This window comes from Herpailurus yagouaroundi, unplaced genomic scaffold, assembly GCF_014898765.1.
Source record: "Herpailurus yagouaroundi ecotype Mexico unplaced genomic scaffold, PumYag 185, whole genome shotgun sequence".
NCBI classification, from domain to species: domain Eukaryota; kingdom Metazoa; phylum Chordata; class Mammalia; order Carnivora; family Felidae; genus Herpailurus; species Herpailurus yagouaroundi.
In genome coordinates this window covers 13283389-13306140 of record NW_024412416.1, presented here as the reverse complement: position 1 = coordinate 13306140, position 22752 = coordinate 13283389, and the positions used below count along the sequence as shown (strand labels likewise).

The 22752-nt window shown below is 42.0% G+C and overlaps 1 protein-coding gene across 6 annotated transcripts in view; it reads right to left on the bottom strand.

Moving 5' to 3' along the window:
- Window positions 1-1714: 1714 nt before the first annotated feature.
- The window catches only part of MCTP2 (multiple C2 and transmembrane domain containing 2), a 244812-nt gene continuing 223774 nt past the window's right edge, over window positions 1715-22752 (bottom strand). For all 6 annotated transcript variants that reach the window (XM_040493757.1, XM_040493756.1, XM_040493758.1 and 3 more), the window contains 4 exons: window positions 20503-20612; window positions 12104-12213; window positions 6082-6179; window positions 1715-3897 (listed from right to left, as the gene is read on the bottom strand). In XM_040493757.1, coding sequence (XP_040349691.1) covers window positions 3829-3897; window positions 6082-6179; window positions 12104-12213; window positions 20503-20612 — 387 coding nt within the window. In that variant the 3' untranslated portion in view covers window positions 1715-3828. The remainder of the gene's footprint in view (window positions 3898-6081; window positions 6180-12103; window positions 12214-20502; window positions 20613-22752) is intronic.

Genomic DNA, 22752 nt, shown 5'->3' with positions numbered 1-22752 from the left:
AAGCAACTGATAAGCTCTGCTCTTTTTTTCTCCTACCCATCTCACAATTTCAGAATTTCACTTGTATTTTTTCCCATTGCTACTATTTGAAGGCCCATCAATTTATCAAGACTTCAAGTTGGCTCTTCCGTGAACATTCATAATTGCTAGTCTACCCACTGCAGTCAGAATATTCTTTTTCAAACTTGAATCTACAAACATCATGCCCCTTTTGAAAGGTATCTGTTTCACGTCTGCTTTTACCAAGGGAATGTAGTCTGTTTTGTTCAGGTAGGTCATCAGTATTCAGTATATGTTCATCAAGTGATAAATGACAAGAAAAAGAATCAGAAAGTTTTAGGGTTTTTTTGTTTTTGTTTTTGTTTTTTGTTTTTTTTTTACCATGCACAAATATATTTTCCTGTGATATATAGGTAACAATGACTTCACCAATATAAGACATCATTTAAATGTTTATAGTGGGCATGCCAGAGCTTATAAATAGTATCACACAATATAAGCTATGCACTAAATGCAAGAAATTACTTCCTCTGATCGACCATGCTAATCTACCCAGATCAGCCCTCTGTATACATGAAAAGGGCAGAGAAGAAAAGTCGACTATGACTCAATCAATTAATCATGTATTTCCTGAGTGTCTATCAGGTGCCAGACAGGGTGCTCCATCAGTAGAGGACAGCTGGGGTCAAAAGCTTCTGGTAACTACGAGCTATAGCAGAATACGGCAAATGCCAGAAAGATATAGAAGATGTGAGGGAACAAGAGAGAAGGGTGGAATGTAATTCAGACAAGGATGTTAGAGAAAGTCTATTTGGGGCAGGAAACTTTTGAAACTTTTAAAGAAGGGTAGAATTCAGGCACCTGGGTGTCTCAGTTGGTGACTCTTGATAACGATTCAGGTCACAATCTCACAGTTGTGACATCAGGCCTTGTGTCGGGCTCCTCACTCAGCATAAAGCCTGCTTGGGATTCTCTACCCGCCCCGCACCCCCCCCTTCTTCCCCGCTCATGCTCTCTCTCTTTCAAAATAAACAAGCATTTATTTATTTTTTTTTATGTTTATTTATTTTTGAGACAGAGAGAGACAGAGCATGAATGGGGGAGGGTCAGAGAGAGGGAGACACAGAATCCAAAACAGGCTCCAGGCTCTGAGCTGTCAGCACAGAGCCCGACGCGGGGCTCGAGCTCACGGACCATGAGATCATGACCTGAGCCGAAGTCGGCCGCTTAACCGACTGAGCCACCCAGGCGCCCCAACAAGCATTTAAAAAAACATAAAGGAAGGTAGAATTTCAGAAACCTGAAAGTATTCCTGGTGAAAAGAACAGTCGGAATGAGGTTTAATCTGGCATAATGTAATCGCCGTGACTCGTGAGAGGTTATGGAGGCCTTGGCTTAGGGGGTGGTGATCAGAAATGGACAAGATAACACGACAGTCAACACTGGATCTACAAATTTGTGGGTTGGGAAGTGTGGGAAATAAGTAACAACAAATGGGATGCCCAGAGTCTCCCAGCCCAGAAGATGCCAGTGCCAGTAAGGGAAATAAGGAAACCAGAGGGAGACTATGACATTAGGAGTCCTGAACACATCAAGGGAGCAATAATGGAGTTTCTGACCCACCGAGGGATAGACGCCTTTAAGACACCCAGGCAGGGCTGGAAACAGGAGCGTGAGGTCTGAGAAGAGAACCAGGAGAGCTTGGCTAAACTTCAACATTCCTACTAAATTATCTTTAATGATCGTACTGTGAATCCACAATCCATAAATTTTATATAAAGCATTCTGGAATCTTTCATCTGAGTTTGATTACTTGTACAAGTCTTCACATTCCCCTTACAACTAACATTTTTAACCTTCAAAGCCTCCTTAATCAATTAACACTTGTTTTCCATTGACAGTTTATTAAAGGTTGATTCGGTCCCGAATCCCAGCTGCTGTCTGCATCCTAAACTTAACGCTCCGAATTCCTGTTGGGTGACAGAGGGAGGAAGAGTCGCTAATGATGGCTCCTTGTTGGACAAATTTTTTCATTTTGAAATTGCATAGCCAAAGAACAACAATAAAGTATCAGTGCTACTTTTAAAAATAAATCAGGGGTTATTTTGCTTGCTGAAAGTTTTCATTCGAATGACTGATCAGATCTCACGTGTCTGTTTAAAAATGTCTGACTTAGGTCGTTACAAAATGACAGACTATGATAAACTACATGATAGTCGGGAGTGAGACAATGAGGCATTGTTTACACAGAAGATTGAGTAACTGGTTTCACAAAAGAGGTTCTTGGATATCTATTGTATGTACAACTAAGAGATTTACTGGAGCTTTTATAATTTCTGCAAGGCTCTTTTCCAACCAGCTTCATTAACTTGAAGCAAATCAAATCATGCAGAAATCTGGCTCAGCCAGAAAGAAACCCAGGAAGATATAATATGAAGAAAAACAGACACGGGATGATAAGGTTTAGAATCTTTGGCATTTTTCATAAACATTTTGTTTGAAGATTATTAAATTACAACCCAGAGAGGAAAAAAAATAGCAAAACTCACTATTAAATCTGTTTTTTTTTACCTCGACTTTTCTTTACAATACATATATATATATTATATATATATATATATATAAAACTGCATAAAGTATGTGTCAACTAAATACGGTCTTTACAACTTAAATATCATTTGAACATAAAGATATTGGCATACATTTTATATATGCACAAAATCGGGGTTTTTACCTGGGGGGTACTATGAAATGGGGGCTGTAGGCATCAGATACTATGCAGGATTTGGGGATGATGCTTTTCTAGGAACACGGTTCTGAGATATAGATGTATTACATGCAGATTATTTTGCTCAGGAACGAAAGATCATTTTGGACTGCTGCCTTATTTTTACTTTCTGCCCCCAAATGCGGGCGAATGAAGGGATTACGACAATCAGGTGAGCGGTCCACCTTCATTCGTTAGTCCCTTGCTCCCCAGCCTTTATCTTTCTTTCTAAATACTTTCAGAATTCATTCATTCATCCCCCACGTCCTGCACCTATAATATTGACATTTTATTTTGGAAATAAAGCGAAGTCAAGTCAGAAGAAATGGCGTTTTTAAGGCAACCAAATACTCTCCCTGAAACCTTCGCTTTTTGGACGAGTGGTCCCTTTGGACTTTCCGGGGCCTTCCATCGCCAGCAATGGACGGTGAAAGAGGCTGGCATCCAGCGCCGAGGTGTTGACCACAATTTTCCATACGGGTCTTCAGTAATCCCGGCCGAAAGACTCCCAAAGACTTGAGCTGATCTGGGTCATTATTTAAAAATCTATGCATGATATACACTATGTAGGGAGACGATAGCTACCAAGGATTTGCTAACTCGGAGAAACCGACTGCCTCACATGAACAACAATCTGAAAGCAGTGTGCAGACGGGAGTGGACATGACCGGATCTTCAGGAGAATCTGGTGGAGGCACCATAACAAGTTCAAAGTCCCTCTTGAATCCAGGTGGACTCCCGGCTGTTTTCAAGGAGGCTGTTGAGACCCCTGACAGCCTTACGTTACCTTCTACGGGAGAAGGGACATCAGTCCTTCACGGTCTCTGGCTTGTTTCCTTGCGAGGGGCCAACCTGCTACACAACCGGCACACCCGTGTGCGTGGACGTGCGCACACGTGTGCAATCGGTGCCCGTGGAGAAGCGGGGAGAAGAGGGGGAGGGCTCCACACAGCCACGTGTTTTGGAAAGACACCGTGGGGACCACCGGTGGAACAGAGACATCACGGGTCTCATCGACCCCACAGGGATTCGGGTGCCGGTGGCCAGAGTTGGCGCGTGTCCTAGACGCCACTGCGCTTCTTCCGAAGGGGGCTGTGGCTGCTGCAGGGTCTCAGTTCAGCGTACTGCACCTGTGAAAACAAACAGACGGGACGCCGGCGGTTAGGTAACCCTAGCTCGCCACAGTGCGTGTTAATGGCTCCCCAAGGACAAGCCGAGGCAAAGGAAGGAAGGTTCAAAGGTAATGAATCATTTTCTAAACACAGGAACATGAAGGGATTAATTGCAGGAAGGATTTGAGAAGTCATGCATCATTTCTTGAAACCAAAATATTAAAAGCAGATTTTGCTAATGAGATGCCTGGGTTTCTACCTGCTCTCGGCGCGGCCAGATAATTCCAGTTTTGCGCGTGCCTGTTTTCAGCCACAAGTACGCTTAGTAACTGCCTCTTGCGAGTGTTTCCCTTAGTACACGATGCAGCGACTTACTAAGAAAGAGTCATTTCAAACTATCTACAATCTTGGAGGAAAAAAAAATGTCTCTGCAAATTATATACATTTATTTGGCCAGAGAGACTGCCCCACCCCCCCCCCCCAAAATGTTGAAATGGATACTGGCCACAAAGTTAAATACATTTCTCTTAAAAATGAATTTCCTTCGCGATGTAATGGCTAAACCATCTGTGATAAACATGAGTGCTCAGGGTGTCCCCAGCGGCAAACTGTCTATTGCGTTATTAGAAAGCACTCTTGGTGACACATGGGAGGATCTCACTAGCATATTGTAGATCTTCCTCGAACGCTCTTTTGCTGTGTCCCTCTGTAATCACGTCACCTCCCAACTGGATGGCCGCTCTGAGGGGCTGCCGTGTCGACCGTGTGGAGACAATCCTTGCGGTGGGGCGTGCTCGATGGTGATTTCCTTTCTTCAAGGAGGCAGGGACAACCTCATGTTGCGACTGAAGTTGACTGCACATTGCGATCGCATTGCTTTGGTGTGTGGGTTTTGATTGGCTGACGGCAGAATGGCTTTATTTGAAGTATTGTATTACAGACCACATGTGCTCACTGTTTTTTAGCATTTGTGCCAAACTCCCCAAGGACATCGTGTCCCATCACATACGTTGAGCTACACTTTGCTGAGAGCAGATACATGAAAAAAGCACCCTTTCCTTAGAGTGTTTTGTGAGGGTCCCCCAGGGGAGCAGGGGTGACATACCCTCCAATCTTCAATGCCAAACAAACAGGGCCGGGTTACTGTTTTATGATCATGTAATGCAAATGTTAACGAGTAACTTCATATTAATATTAGCTAATTATATTATAAAATGGAGGTGAAAGAGAAATAGCATCATGGAGTCTGTTTTAATCTCTAGAACTCAGAATGAAGGGGAAAGAAATTCTAGGGCTTTTCACCTCCAAGTCACTGTAATCCGCACAAAGTGACCTGGGAACCAGCGATGCGACCTTGGCCCAGAGACGAAAATCCATACTTGATTGGGATGCTCTCAGACAATAAAGGGCTGTGGCTTTGATCATCGCGTTGGTACATCCTACCACGGTCTCCCCATCTACCTATTCTGTGATCTCGATGCTGCTTTAGAGAAATCATTGCCTACCCTCCTTCCTCTGGATTTATGGCAGCCTGATCTGCAGGGGCCTAGATCAGCTATTCTATGAGACTTTCTGGTATTGTCGCCTCGTTTAATCTCAACGCATCCACAGAAACCAGATGCCGCTGGACCAAGTACCTGTGAATAATACTTCCGATCGATCTCCAATTATGTCACGCTATCTCTGCCTTTATGTGTGAGAGTGAGTGGGGGCTTTGCCCTCAGCATCCCTCAGTCTTCAGAGGGGAAAAGATAGAAGGGAAGCCTAGGAGGTGATAAGGGCAAGGAAGAATTAAAACAAATAATAATAATCCTCCTGTCCACTACTTCCCCTAAAATGCCTGCCACGCGGCAGAGGGGGAAAATAAGAATCCCCCCAGCTTGGGATCTCCCATTCACTGAGCTCATCTCATCCTCCTGGGGGAGGCAAGCGATCATAAAACGGACGAACACCATCACACTATACCCACACAGTAGGGGTTCCAGATCATTCTTAAGTAGCTCTTTTTCCGGGTAATTTTCCGTAATCGTCTCAGGCTCGGGACAAAGGTTTCCTTGCCACCTCCCTGCAAGCCAGGCCGCTTTAAGGATTTTCTGATTCGTTATCTCAATTACCCAAGCACAGCCCTGCGCCCCTCTGACTCTGGGGCTGGCCAGACTTCAGGGTTGGGGTCCCTGCTGGTGGCGGCCGTTCATTACGTACCTTTTGAACATCAGACGGTACCCTGGAGAGGAAGTCTAACAGCTCATTATTGTCGATGGCATAGGGATTTCGAAGCTTCTTAGTAAATTTATTTATGCCTGAAAAATAGAAACACCAGGAGATCTCTTTGTCTGTCTGCGTATCCATCTGTCTGTCTGTCTCTTTAAAAACTCTCCTGACTGGGGGGGAGGGGCATTCACAAGTCAAAATTAGTGTAAAACAATTACTAGACCTCATGTCATGCACACGTTGCTGTCATGTGAAATCATTCACAAATGCCTGGTCTTGAACGAAGGCAGGGTGGGCTGGGGGTGGGGGTGGGGGTTCTGTCGGACAGGAGCTCTGCCTTCTTGGACTGTGAAAATCCCATTACAATCCCAGCAGCAGGGCGGCAGAAACACACATGAAAACAGAGTAGCTCATCGGCTTTTTTGGACTACGCTGATTAACAGCCTCCTCTGCTAAGAAAACCAATGTCCCAGATGGGAAAAGGCCTTTATTAGCCCAAACAAGTCTCTGCTTGGGGGCTCTGGACCACACGTAGCAGTGGGAGGTGGAGGGGCGGGCGTTGCCTTTTTTGTTGTTAAAAAGAAACTGCAGAAATCTCTCTCCCCTACCCCAACTCATTTGCACCGGTTTCTCTCCTCTCCCGGCAGAACAGAACCTGACATGTTGACTGTAACTTTGATACTACAGGAAACCGTGAAAAGCTATCACTGGAAATTAGCCTGCTCAGGTTGCTAACTGAATTTACGGACCGCAAGGCGGTGCGTGGGTTTGTCTCGTCCATGGAGTGAGTCCCTGCTAATTCAGGACGGGGACCGTAGTAATTAGAGGAGGTTCAACGTGGAAGGTGTCTTTGAAGGGTGCACCTTGGGTGCGTGGGCATGTCCGGGGGGACGTTCCGCCTGCGGTTTTCTTTCCAGAGGGGATGTACCTGTCAGCCACCTCTGTTTCCTACTCTGCTCCTCGGAGCTGCTGCTAAGAGCGCATCAGCCACTGTCTTTTCACCAAAGGTCAACTGTTTTCCATGCTGAGTTTTCAAAAGCCCAGAGACCGGGTGGTGGGCTTCAGAAGCCTTGCCACGGAGTGTTTGTTTATTAGCAAAGATCAGTGCTTGTTTATTAGCAAAGATCGGTGTTTGTTTATTACCTGGCCATCCCAATGATGCTGAAAGAATTCTCACCTTCGATGAGCCCTTTTACCCCAAAGCCGGCCCCGACACACAAAAGCTTTGATGTTTTTCTTCATTAGATAGTATTTTGCTTTCCTCTAACGACTGAGCTTCCTGAGTGACATGATAGCTGACACAATGCAACCTCCCGTCATTTCCTTAGAGGGTCAGATTTACATCTGCTTTGCAAATGGGAGCCAGCCACTGTTCATGAGTAACTGGTGGCTTGGCCGTAGGGCTGGGGAAGGCTTCTTGCGGACGACCCTTTTTCTCTCAAGTCCAAGCTGCACTAGGCCTTTCTTCCCTCTCCCCCCACGGCAAGCTTCGTGTTTCTAGCTGAAATTGCCCCGAGTTCCTTTAAACTGAAATACTCTCGCTGTGTTATTCTAAAGACACTTAATTGTAGCATGGGCTTTTTTGGCAAGAGAAAACAGACAAGGCGAAATGACGAAGGGAGACAAAGACGTATTGAGAAAAGATATATCTTCTATTGTTAATTATATATAGTGTGCGCATCTGGAGCCTTTACAATGAGCAGCAAGGCAGGGATAATATCGCAGCCGATCAAAACACTGCATTCTTAGTCACTGAGAAGATTATAAACCTGCACAGTAGCTCAAATGCACCAAGGGCAGAAGGAGCCCCATAATGCACTGAGACTGTCTGTTTGAACAACTTAGGATAAAAATTACAAGGCGCTCAGATGGCGTGCTGCAAAAGCCCACCTCATTTTGTCAAGCCATCAAATGGCGTCATTACTTACTGCATGAGCCCAAGTGTCAACAGGGGATCAGGTACTCCTGGGTCATCATTAAGGGACGATGAAGCAAGGAACAAGCGTTATGGAACAGCCATATCTTGGCCCCAGCTCTGGCATCCCCGTGTGGTAGCTGTGTGGTTTCAGGCAAACCACTTAACCTTTCTGTGCCTCAGACTGCTTACGTTAAAATCTGAGCAAAAAAAGACCTGCCCTATTATATATATAGTGTCGTAGGTTGATGGCAGAATTACGTTGCACAACGTAAGCTAGAAGGTTCTGCACTCTGAAATTCTGTAACAATGAAGGGGGCTACCATCATCACTCCAGATGTCAACAAGTCCCAAACCAAAGGGCGCGGATAGGAGAAGAATCGTTACACTGTTAGGCATGTGATCGCACACAGCCAAATTTGGAAGCTGTACCTTTTTCGGTAGCATGATAGACACGCCTTTCGATTTTTTCACCTGAATACACAGAGGCAAAGGGCACCTCTGCTGTGAATGTTAATTTTGTAGCACATGAAAACCGTGGGAATCCAAATACTGAGGGATAACATTTGGCAAAGACACTATCATTTAATGGTCCCGGATCACAAACTGAACAGATCATTAGAGTGTAATGAGATCCCCAGCAAAAATAAATAAATAAACAAACAAATAAATAAATAAATAAATAAAATAAAATAAAATAAAATAAAAAAGTCTCTTGAAGAAAGCTGGAAAAATTGGATGACTGCTTTGCACATATGGCCACAGGTGAATAAGTACCTGAAAGAGAATTATAACACTATTTTTCAGGTACTTTTATGAGTGACTTGGGATGTACCCTGACCTCGATACATCAATAGGAGTGGGTGAGATGGGGCTGAGGGTCCTTGCTTGCACATGTATCCAACGCTAAGTGCTTGCCACCGAAAAGACATTGTGGTATGACAAATGGAGATATAATGTTGAATAAGTCATGGGTCCTTCTTTCCAGAAGCTCAAAATCTAGCTTGGGGAGTTCATTTCCACCTTGGAACAACAGAAGTACCTGAGAGCAGAGCTCCAGTATCTATGATGTAAATAGAATGGAAGGCATATGAAACACCTTTCCAAGGGGACAGAAAACCCGCTTGGGATCTAACCCTAAGAAAGGCCTTGCCTCCTAGAAATACATCAAATAAGTGATCAAACTTCAGTACATCTGGTTTCCTTAAGACAATTTCATCTATCCCTCTCAAACCGCTTCTCACATAATTTTCCAAATCTACACTCCCACACTACAGAGGTGGGTGGTGGGCTCAAAAGAAATGCCATTCATGTAGACCACAGCTATGAAACTTGCAGGACTCCTCCACTCGTTAAATATCTGTCAAGTACTTGTTAAAGATCTACTACCTTTATGTAGCTCCACCAGGAGCTATAGGCTAAAGAGGAAAGAAAAGTGTCCTACCCTTCAAAACCTTACAATGGAGTTGGTGAGTCAAGGAACACTGCTTATGGCCATTATGAAATTAGGCTGCTTTCTGAGGTGTATGTTAAGTAATTCTCGTACTTCATCATGAGTTCTACAAAAACATCATTTGGTGTGTAGAATATGGAAATAGAGAACATACAGGTAAATAGCTTTGTTCCAAAGGGTTAAAAATATTGGACCAAAAAAAGACAAAAACAAAAAAACCAAAACTCAGGATCTTACCACTTTTAGGACTCACTGGAAATGAATAAATAACTCAGAATAATAAATAATCTGATCTTTAATAAAGTGAAAAGGAACACTAGAAATTTAAGACATATGAAGTGATCTTCCACATGAGAAAGTCTCTACCAAACAAAAATAAAATAAAAAAAAATAATAATAAAAAAAAAAAAAAAAAAGAAAGTCTCTACCAAGGATACAGTCATATAGGAGATGTCTAAAGGAATGTCCTGGGTCCATGTTACCTAATAACTAATTTGTCTTGGAAAAGAAAATAGAATTGTACCGTATATCCCGTGATGGCATGGCAGATTTTATTCAATGAGCCAACAGATCATGTGTTGACTGTCAAAGCTTTTGACTACATCATATATGGTGAACTCATCAATAAACTATAAGCCCCCATCTAGAATGCAAAACTAAAGGACCAGACGCAAAAGACGAAGCTCACAGGGTTACTGTCAGTTCGGGAGAACATAATAAAGTCCACTCTATTCAATAATTTCACCCATAAGCTAAATTAAAACAACAGCAATATCTTATTAATTAGATGCCAAACTTTGGTGTTGGAGAGTTGCCAAGATCTTGGAGGATGAGATCAGACGTCAAAGCAATTCTGGATAAACAGAAAGAGGGACTGGAATTCAAAAACTGACGATCACAGGAGGAGAGATAGCATAGTCTTCTTTGTGGGGGGCAAGATGCAGAAAAGCAAATCAAGCGTGCACTAGAATGATTAGGAAATCATGAGAAACGGGCTTTGATAAGCTGACCATGCATTCAACTCACACTAGCTTAAAAATGAACAGAATATTGGCCAAATAATCCTCGTGATTTTGAATCATGTTTTGGTTAGGGGCAGACAATAGTTTTAAGATCTGCGTTTTAAAGGCGGCCAGTTGAGTGGATTCGGAAACTCATTCTTAATGGAAAACAATTAAGAAAGAGTGAGACTGTTCGGTCTAAATAGATAACATTTAGTACAGAAGGTATGCTGGGAAATACTTTCACAAAATGTTCCTTCTTGATCAATGGATCTGAAGAGCTCCACGCTCTCTTTTGAAGGGTCCATAGACCCATGTGCTAGCACTGTTGCAAAACACAGAAACAAATAAACAAAAACTAAGTATGCCTAGAAGACTTTCCCCAAGAGTGAAGGTCATCAAGGCTCAAAACCGACCCCTAAAGAGGGAAATGAGAATATCTTTTTCTTTTCTCAGGCTTGGCGATAAAAGAGAGATCCTTCTTCACACGGGATTTTCACTTCCTCGACGAAACAGAGAACCAGTGGATTAGGCTCCCTTAAAATCATTCCACCTCTGAAGTTTTATGAGTTATTCTATTTTTTCAAAGGCTTTTCCTAGTTCAGAACGTCTACACTTGGCTTTCCTCGTCGGCAGGACTCTTCTCCTGTGGGTTCTCTTTGAAAAGGTCTACATTTAATGGTTTTAGCAAGGTTGTAGCTTTTTATCTGACATTTGCAGCGTCTCGGCTTTTGCTTAAAGATGAATGCATCTCAATGCAGTCACTTGTGTTTGTAAGTTCTCGGAACATCTTAACATCTGAGGATCCCTGGAAGGGGGTGGCTGTGATTGAGAACTCAGCAGTAGTCATAGGAGCCAAGTAACACTACGACGGGCAGACTCTTACGGAAAAGGGTTGATTGCTTCTCCAACAATTAACCGACTGTAATGCACCCTCCTTCTATCAACGCAGAGCCCACCCAGCAACAGACACAAATATTCACAAAGCTGCTTGTATTTTGTCCAGCTGCTAGCTTGTGTAGTAAATCAAGTCGTGACATTTATTTCGAGTTTGTGAATTTGTTTCTGCTTTTGTAGAGCAGCTCAACTTTATACAGGCACCCTGTTTACCCTGCTAAATAATAGCTTCCTCTTCCATCAGGTACTGGTTAGGGAGTAGCTACCCACCTTCCTCTCTACTGCTTCTGGATTTAAGTATGGGGTTTAGGTTATTTTTCCTCCAGGAGAGAGGAAGTGTCAGAAGCAGCCCGGCAGCGGCCAGATCTACTTTTACATAATGTAAAGGGCGAGATGCAGGTGGTTGCTCACTGTTTGAATAACTGTTTCCTCAAAGTTAACCGGGCCACGGCAATATATTATTCAAGAGTATTTATGACTGCGAAAGCCCAAAGGGAAATCACATGCACCATCACATTTTTATTGGATTGCAATTATGCAGGAGGCCTGTACATATCTGTGCTGACTGTTCACGCAATTGGCCTTTTCAGGGAGGTCCTGGAAGTTTTTTGTTCCCCAAACGCCTTCCTTAATCTCATGTTTAATTGCCAACAAGAGCACACTTAAAGTTTATAGTCCCACTTTACAAATGAGTAGCTGATTCTTACCTGAAATCGACTGCTAGGAGAAGGACCATGCCCAACTTACCCCAGATTAAAACGATGTACCGGAGTGGAATAAAATACAAAGTGACGGTGGCCACTGCCAGGATCAGGCAGGCCAGGAAGGAAAGGAATGGGACCGTCCAGTTAAACGTGCTGTAGACAAACCACAAAGATGTCATTTTCTCGCATGCTCTGGCACAGCTGTGCTACGTTCATCTTGCCATTGTTTATTTTTTTAAGGTTTTATTTTATTTTTTAAGACACAGAGGGACAGAACACGAGCGGGGGAGGGGCAGAGAGAGAGAGAGAGAGAGAGAGAGAGAGGGAGCCACAGAATCCGAAGCAGGCTCCAGGCTCTGACCTGTTAGAACAGAGCCCCACGCAGGGCTCAACCCACGAACGGTAAGATCATGACCTGAACCGAAGTTGGATGCTTAACCAACTGAGTCACCCAGGCGCCCCTAAAAACCACAGATTTGAATCTAAACATATCAGTAACCACATTAAATTTGAAGGGACTAAAAAAAAAAAATTTGAAGGGACTACAAGCTATAATGAAAAGCTAGCGATGGTCAGAAACAAGAAAGATACCTAAAATATAAACAGAAAATAATAGGAAAGGATATATTATGAAGAAACCAATAAGTGGGAGGTGGTGTGGCCATATTAATATAAGATACTAAGGCAAAATTTCATTTATTGTTTAGAGATAAATACATCACTTCCAACTGATCAATGATCTAATTCACCAGGAAACTATAGCAATTTTAATACGTACAACCCAATTAACATAGCTTTGGAACACAGAAAGCAAAAACTGACCAAGCTACAAGGAGAAATAGACAAATCCACAGTGGAAAGTTTTGACATACATCTCTAAGTAATTGATACAAGAAGCCCAACTGAAAATGAAAATCAGAATATAAAAGATTGAATGTGGGGCGCCTGGGTGACTCAGTCGGTGAAGCTGAAGCGTCCTGACTTCGTCTCAGGTCATGATCTCACACTCTGTGAGTTCGAGCCCCGCGTCGGGCTCTGTGCTGACAGCTCAGAGCTTGGAGCCTGCTTGCTTCACATTCTGTGTCTCCCTTTCTCTCTGCCCCTCCCTTGCTCATGCTCCGTCTCTCTCTGTCTCAAAAATAAATAAAAACATTAAAATATATATATATTGAATGCAATCAACAAATTTAATCAATGAATATATATCCAGAACAATATCCTAGATAACCTTTTCAAGAACACATGGAAAATTTACAAAAGTAGGCCATTTTCTTAATGAATATTTTCTGACCATAAAGCAATTAAGCTAGAAACCAGGAACAAAAAGATAACCAGGAAATCTTCAAATACTTGGAAATTAAGCAATATGCTTCTTGGCCAAAGAAGAAATAAAAACAGGGAGAAAAAAAAAGTTTTTATTAAATCTGAATGATAATGAAAATATCAACACCAAAATGTCTGGCCTGGAGCTAAAGTTGTGCGTATAGACAATTGTAGAACTTTAAATGCTCTTTAAATGTTAGGAAGATTAGAAAGACGGGAAAAGAGAAAAAAAAATACTGAATCCATCCCAAGGAAAATAAAAGGAAGAAAGGAATAAAAATAAGGGTACTACTAATTAATGAAAAAGAAAGCAGGCTAACAGGTAGGATTAACAAAGGCCAGTGATAGCTCTTTCTAAAGACTAACTTAATTGATAAATCCCCCCACCAAGAAAGAAGGTTAAACGCAATTAATATCAAGCATAAAACAGTGGACAAAGCTACAGATCCTACTGACATTCAAGATAGGATTTTGTCCAATAAGAGGACTTGATTAACAAATTTATTCCAAAAAGTAGAAAATTTAAACAAAATGGGGAAAACCCAGAAAATGACCACTTATAAAAACAGACGTGAGGAGAAACAGAATGGCCAAACACGTCTATTTTACCAAAATCGAATATTCAGTGAAAACCTGTCCTAAAAGAAAACTCCAGGCCCAGATGCTTCCCCAGCAAATTCTAGCAAATCTTAAAGGAAGCAATGACACCAGGCGTATGCAAACTCTTCCAGATGATGATAGAGAGAACGCTTTGTAGGAGTCTAGAATAATCTTCTCTCCATAAGGAATTTTCAAGAACAGAAAATTAGAGATCAAATCTCGTTAATGATGACAGCTGCAATAATCCTATGCAAAGTAATAGTAAATAAAATACAGCAAAATACAAAAGGAGAGATTATATAGCATGATGAAGTTGGGTTTATTCCATACAGTGGAACACTGGCTTAACATTTGAAAGCCAATCACAATAATAGACCATATTAACAAAAATAAAGGAGGAAAAAAAAAAAACAAAACAAACATCATCTTAGTGAATGCAGAAGAAAAGTTTGATAAAACTCAACTCACATTCACGATAAAAACTCCTAGTAAATTAAGAATAAAAGGAACTTCCCCAATTTGATACAACATCTTTACAAAACCCTGTAGCAAACATCATCCTTAGAATGAAATGTTGAAATATTTCTCTGATATCACATAGGAGAATTGTGTTCAGCCATGCCAATTCTGTTCTACCATAAAGTAAGAAAACACAGAAAAATGTCGAAGGATTGGAAAATAAGGAATAAACAATTATTCCTAAAAACTATGTTTCTGCAATAGAAAATTAAGGATAATAATCTTCAGGTAAAAATTAAGATAACTAGGTTTACCAAAATTTAGAAATACAAAGTCAGTGTGGGGGAAATACATTTCACTTCTATATCCCAGGAACAAATAAGTAAAAATGCAATCTGAAAACAAAAAAGATACCATTTAAAATACCATGAAACAAATCAAGGACTTAGGAATATAGCTCACAAAAATGCGTCACACTTCTATACATACAACTCTAAAATAATACTGGAAGAAATTCAAGATGGCCTGAATAGACAGAAGAGTACATTAGAAAACTTAAAAGTTTATCAAGATGTCAATTATTTCCCAATTAATGCAATCCTTATCAAAATCTCAATAGTTGTCTGTGTGTGTACAAACGAGTCGTGTGTCATGTGTATCAGCACTGGGTGTTAAAAATGAAGACGTGTATGGGGCGCCTGGGTGGCGCAGTCGGTTAAGCGTCCGACTTCAGCCAGGTCACGATCTCGCGGTCCGTGAGTTCGAGCCCCGCGTCGGGCTCGGGGCTGATGGCTCAGAGCCTGGAGCCTGTTTCCGATTCTGTGTCTCCCTCTCTCTCTGCCCCTCCCCCGTTCATGCTCTGTCTCTCTCTGTCCAAAAAAAAAAATAAAAAAAAAAAAAAAAAACACGTTGAAAAAAAAAGAAAAAAAAAAAATGAAGACGTGTATCCGACACTGTCACAAACACACTGTCAGATTTGCTCTCCCAACAGCAAAGTCAGTTAACTCTTGCGTCTTCCCCTGAGCAACTCACAATGTTAGCGGAGAGCATTTTAATGTTTTCAAAAAGGAAGGGGACATTCACTGTTTACATTTTTTTTTTAATTTAAGACACAGAAAAAGAAAGTCAAGGCAGTTTTTCAAAAATAATATTCATAACAGTCCATGTTTTTAAGCTAGTAATGCATCTGTCTACTGGTCTGAGCTCTTTTCATGTACTAATTCCTTTAATTCTTACAAAAAAAATGTTATGAAGCAGGAATAATTATTACTCCCATTCTATAAATGAGGACTGAGTCATAAAAGTTAAATAATTGGCCCCAGATCACGTACCTTCCACACAAGTGGCAGAACTGGGATCTGAATTCAGAAAGTCAGCTCAAGAGCCCTCTCACCGCCCTCTACAGTAGGCACTTTAGAACAAGTAAAAAGGTGTATTTTGCTCATTTAATTGATTCAATACTCCTGTTCATACTGAGGACTTAATTCAAAGACATTATACTGTAATACCTCTAACACTCAAGAACTTACTAGACCTTCTCTTTGTTATCATGGAATATCTTATGCTAGTTTCCAAGAACACCCAAGGTGGATAAACCCTGATAAATCTAAGCTTTCCATCTCAAAATCAAACACTGGGTGAAACATTGTCACAGACTTCTCTAGTTCTCCTGACTTGAGAGCTCCCTAAATTCCTAAGAAAGCAATCCCTGACTCGGGCAGTCATGAGACAAATGAGCCACACCCTTCAGTTAGTGGGAAAAAAAAAAAAAATCTTCTTTGTTCATTCGATCATTCAGGCTTACTAATATGTCTTAAGAATATCATTTTCCCAGTTCCAAAGCACTAAACAAAAATGACTGACTACATCTGGTAAGGGGGGGTCCAGCCCCATCCTGTACTTCTTCCCCCAGTTGGGTGTCCCAATAGTTGACCTTTATGCCCATGGAACCATTATTTCTCTCATTTACCAGGCTAGGACAAATGAATTCTTCTGACTTTACTACGCATGGAAACACGAGCGACTGGTCATATAATTCTATAGATTACTCTTTTGTAATGTACCCCACACGATGCTTTCATTCACGAGGCATGGTTTTCATCCTCCCTTGTGAACTTTTTCCTCACACCTAGCCTCTGGCCCTCTCCTTGGTCTTTCTGCCTTCATTCTTTGTTCCTTTCAGCACATCACTCTCAGAGTAAACACCGGCTGAATCAGACTATCGCTCCCCGTGCCCTCGCTTTGATTCAAGCTGCCCTTAACCTCCTTCCTCATCTTCACTGCTTAGTATTTCTCGACGCCATTTTCTAACAGAAGTTCTACTTCCTACGGATGTGCCTTCCAAACCTGACTCTGGACCATTTGCAGGGATGGCTTCCCTGTCCTACGTGTTTCTCATCGTCTCCTCTGTGGAGATTTCCCTGCCCGTGCGAAGATTCAAGTGTTAAAGCCAACACTCCATCATGACAGGACAAATAAAATACAGCACTCTTCTGACCCATCCAGCCTGCTGTCTGAGATAATCTAGATGCTACACGTTCAGTGACTGTGTTAGCCTGTTACACGCTAACGTTTGAAACAAGTACAATATTAGGGAAGATAATTAGAGAAAGTAGAGAAGAGTTAGAAAAAGAAAATATGAATGGGGTCTTCCCAGTCAGGAATGGGGAAGCCTTGCTCTAAGAGTTTTATGTAAGCTTATTTACTAGTTGCCAGAAGTTGGGTAAAAGTTTTCTTGGTCCTTAAACACTGAATTACAATGGAATATTCCAACAGAGTTACACATGCCGTCCCACTTGAATGCCCAGTAGGACCTTTAAGGTCACAGTAGTAATGAATGGCCAAAGAATTAATAGGAGTAGAGCCTCATGAGCCTTCCTTCCTGTGCTGCAGCTGGGCAGAACAGTACTCTGTTCATGGCTGAAAATACATCTCAGACATGGCCACCACAGCTGTGCTGGGCACAGCTGCCCCTCAGACGCACTGCAGAGATGGGGGCCTGTCTAAATCGCCCTGCCTTCTTCTCTCATCAGACACATTTCCTTGACCATTATCAGCTGCACAACAGCCACATTTGTCTGTTAGAGACCTTTGAGCATGGAGACAATTTTACCAAACGACACGGTCTTCCTTCCTCGGTCTTGCCCCCACTCCACATCCTCTTATCCTCCTTGCTTCCAGAATGTTCCTCACTCAATTTTTGTTTTCCACCCACTCAAGGCCCTGTACGATCTGCCTCACCTCCATGCACCGCCACCACCATCTGCTGTCACACAGACATACTAAGCCCCCACACACTCCCTGTATCTAGTACAGTCTCGGGCTTTGAACCTGCGCACAAAGTCTCCCACTTACTGACTTCTTGATTCTTCCACTCTTTCCTCAACTGTCTCTTTCCATTATCAGACATGCTGATAAGGTATTGTTTCTTCAGAACTACCCTCTGTCGGTCTTTCTCTCTCCTACATCCCTTTCTGGGCTGGTCAGATCTCTCCTAACAGCCTGCCTTACCGCTATGTCACATCAGTGCAACTGAATTCTAATTGTCTTATTACTATTCTCCCTCACTGGGAAATAGCTCCTTAGAGGAAAATGACATTCTAGGGTAGTAGTGAGGCGGGCGGGTTAACATCTAAGCTTCTTCAAGGCACCTGGGTGGCTCAGTCAGTTGAGCGTCCAACTTCAGCTCAGGTCATGATCTCACGGTTCGTGAGTTCGAGCCCTCGGTCGGGCCCTGTGCTGACAGCTCAGAGCCTGGAGCCCGCTTCGGATTCTATATCTCCCTCTCTTTCTGCCCCTCCCCTGCTCACCGCCCCCCCACCCAAAGTAAATAAATATCAAAAAAAAAAATTTTTTTTTTTTAATTTAAGCTTCTTCACTTACTAGTTCTGTGACCTTGGGCTACAGAGTTAATCACTCTCTGATTCCATTTCCTCATCTGTAAAATGGGTAGATTAACAATCCTTAATCCATAGGCTTTCTGGAATCCTGTAATCTGATTCCTCTCAGTAACTTCTTAAATAAATTAGTATGTGTGAAGAGTTTACAACAGTGTCTGGCCAGCACATGACGTGAGCTGATGTTGCTATTATCATGGTTTTATGGAATATTTCTCATTCTTAGACCAGGTCAGTGCCTGAAACTTAGAACTGAGAGTTAATAAGTGAATGAAGGGAGAACTACTATGCCCTCCTCATCATTTGACTACTTTCTATTGTCACGTTTCTGTTAAACAACTTTGAGGGTAATTTAAGAAACCTTTTGTCAATTTATATAAAATCAAGAGGAAAAAAGCAGGTAGGCACCGACATATATAAGCAAAAATCTTCCTGCTCTTTAATTTTTCTTCTAAGACATTGATAATGGGAATAGCAACATGTAAATTCAGTAAAACTTACCAAATTTGTTTAAAGATGATTTATAACCTATTTTATAAACAAAACGAACACGTCTTACTGTGCCAATAGTAAATGGCCACACAAGACCGACTGAATTGGACAAGGAACTGAGAAAGTTCAGTATCCGTAGAGAGTTCCATATTAACTATTTATATTTCCTGCTGCTAATTATAACTTAGTGATTTCCTTGCATCTTGGTATATAAAACTTTCCCTTGGCTTTTAGCACTAATTTTAATCTCTTCTTTACCCATGAAATTTCTAAAGTATTATCTTCATTGCTTACAGAAACTAGAATGGCCAACAAAATAAGAAAAAAGAATTAATCTTCAGAAAGAACAACACAGTTGACATAATTCTGGATTTAAAAGAGGAAATAAGTTTACAATTTAAAAGCCAAGAAAATTAAAAATTGCTCTGTTCATTGGCCCCAAATGAAGACCAGGTTATACAGAGTTCATAATGCTTAAAACAAAACAAACAAGAATCACAGAAGGAGTCTTTCTCAACTGAGACTCTATTAGATATTTAGTCCTTGTGCCCTAAGGTAGGAAGTGACAGCTACGGGTTGGATATCAGTCAACTCTGGCCTGCCACCTGCGTTTGTAAATAAAGTTTTGTTAGAACACATTTCATACCCATTCATTTAGGTATCAATGATGCCTGATTTCATACTTAGCAGAATTGAGTCGTTACGGTCCACCAAGATGAAAATATTTACTCATTGCCCCTTATAAAGAAAGTCTGTCAGCTACGTACCACCCTTTGATACGTTGAGAAAAAAATGACTCAAGGCATTCACTGTGGTCTATGTTTTCGTTGAAAAAGGTCACTTTAGAGCATATTTCCTTCCTTTTTCATTTCTGATTAGGATACTCTTCTTTAAAAAAAAAAAATGTTGGGGCGCCTGGGTGGCTCAGTCGGTTAAGCGTCCGACTTCGGCTCAGGTCGTGATCTCATGGTCCATGGGTTTGAGCCCCACGTCGGGCTTTGTGCTGATGGCTCGGAGCCTGGAGCCTGCTTCGGAATCTGTGTCTTCCTCTCTCTCTGACCCTCCCCCATTCATGCTCTGTCTCTCTGTCTCAAAAATAAATAAACATTTGGGGTGCCTGGGTGGCGCAGTCGGTTAAGCGTCCGACTTCAGCCAGGTCACGATCTCACGGTCCGTGAGTTCGAGCCCCGCGTCGGGCTCTGGGCTGATGGCTCAGAGCCTGGAGCCTGTTTCCGATTCTGTGTCTCCCTCTCTCTCTGCCCCTCGCCCGTTCATGCTCTGTCTCTCTCTGTCCCAAAAATAAATAAACGTTGAAAAAAAAATTTAAATAAATAAATAAATAAATAAACATTAAAAAAAAAATTTTTTTAATAAAAAAAAAAAATCTTTAATTTATCACCCAAACCAAGATATTTTGAGAGGGAGATAATCATGGCAGGGCAATTGGTGTGAATTGGCCATATCGTCACCCCAGTTCGGAAGCACTGCCCAACTGTAAAGCGGACAAGCCCAAAGAACAAACCAACAAACATAAATAGGACTTGCCCCAAACACTGTTACCTTTTGTTTTTTGTTTTTTGCATTTATTGATCCCCCCCCCCCGGCCGTCTTACCCCCACCGTCCTTATGGATGGCAGCTCCATTTCAAACACAGCACGAACGTAGAACTTACTTTTTAATTCTTTCTCCAAAAGAAGCTATTTCCTCCAAGATGTTTTGAACAGTTGAAACAATATCCTGTACCATATAGATTCTTTCAATTAACCCCTTTTTCTCGGATTCCTAGGAAACATAAAGGCAAGACTTAACTTGGTCACGTTCTATTTTTATTGTCCCACAACAGAAATCTCTATGCTGTGTTACAATAACAAGGTACTCATCCACAGAGTGACTCCAAGGGAGGAATCCTATCGTTCACAACTTAAATATTTATTGACTCCAAGGAACTACTGCCCACTCATTCAGATACAACCATTCACAGCGTGCCTCAGTTGCTACCTCAGTATGAGGCCATGTTGTGTGGAAACTCCACAGAACCAAGAGCTTCATTTCTCTGTGGAAGCTGCTGTTTCTGCCAGAGAACTCGCAGCTCCTTCCATTTGGCTGAGCCCGACGTCCTGTCTGGCTTCACAAGCTCACCTGCCAGCTCCCCTTCCCCATGTCCCCTCACAATCCTTCAGAAACATTTTCAGCAGGTGACAACATGGTATATGAGAACTCCAGACGATGATGCGTCTCCTACTCCTGCGGCTTCTTTGTCAAACTCTATTACATTTTTTGTTGTGTTTTAAACCCACTGTAAATCCGATGAACATTTCAGTCATCCTTTGGCAACTGCCCCAGAAACACAATAGGCCGCTGGAGGCACACAAAGTCACTGCCAGAGACTGCATCCTACACAGGTTATCCCTGTGGAGGCTGCCCAATGATCGACTGGCTTTTCCTTTATAGAATTAGAAGCAAATACAAGTTCATCTTCCCCAGCCTCCCGTCCTTCACGTGAAACAGAATTCAGCCTTCTAAGAATAGTATCCTTACTTTGCTTCTAGAAAATCTCAAGACCTGGGTGCCTCAGGTCAGACTTCAGTTAAGCGTCAGACTTGGGCTCAGGCCACGATCTCGAAGTTCGGGAGTTCGGGCCCCGCATCGGGCTTTGTGCTGACAGCTCAGAGCTTGGAGCCCATTTCAGATTCTGTGTCTCCCTCTTTCTCTGCCCCTCCCCCACTCACGCTCTCTCTTTCTTTCTCTCCATCAAAAATAAATAAACGTTAAAAAATTTTTTTAATAAAAAAAAGAAAATCTCAAATGTGTTTTACCATGTTAGGCAGTTAATGCTTACAAAAAGAATTTGGAAATTACTCAAATGTTGGAGAAAAGACTAGTGTCTAAACAGTGGTATTTTTACACAATCTCTTATTTTCTGATATTATAATCTAGCTTCCTGGGAACTCTATCGTGACCGGGATTTACCTCTTGGCTTTTGCCTATCAGGGTCACTGCAGCCACTACATCTAACGCAAAACCTCAGATAAATCTAACAAAGCTTTTCATTTCTCTCTATCTAGAATTCTACTGGAGTTAGAATTCTGCGAAATTATGGAGCAAAACCTTCTAAATTGAAGAGACCATTTTAAGAATAACCTTCTCTGAAGTGAAAGAAAATATTTCGCTCTCCTCTTGTATTCTCTTTTCCATCAAACTGGACACAATTTGGGTGGGAAGAGAGAACCCACCACCCAGTTAGAGATGGCGGGTGAAAGCACCAATGTGGCAGAAATGTCAAAAAGCACTTCCCTTCTTGCACCTGTCCTGGTTTCTGAAGCCACGTGTGGCCAAAACAGAACCACACAGAGGGCAGAGGTGAGAATGTACCACTGTCAGCCCCTCTATGGTAAGGGGGTGGTGCCGGGATGGTTTGAAGAATCTCTTACCATCTGGGCTGACCTCCTTAATCCGAGAATTCTGTATAGAAGAAGAAGGTGGGCTCGTGTCCTCTCGGTACATCAGACTTGCAAGACATTTTTCCTTTTTTCATCCCCTCTTTAAATTCCTTATTTCCCTTACTCTCTAATTCTTCAAGCAGCTTGCATTAAAAATTAGATATGTTGCCAGAGCAACCTAATTTATGCTCAGCAATCCACAACATCTATTAACGGGCACAATGGTGAAAACCCATCTCTGTCTGCTACACAAGTATTCGTGTTTACAAAGAAGGATTTGAAAGCACCAGGGAATCGGACCCAAAGGGCAAAAGTAGCTTCCTCTTTTCAGCAGCATAGGCTTTGGGTCAAAACAATTTCTTGGAAAAGGATTCAAATTTCCATGCGGCTCAACTTCATAAAAGTGTCCTAAGTTCAGTTGACTGTTCTTTGTTTCTCCCCTCCCTCCGAAAAACCTAAATGATGAGATTCCGGTTATGAAG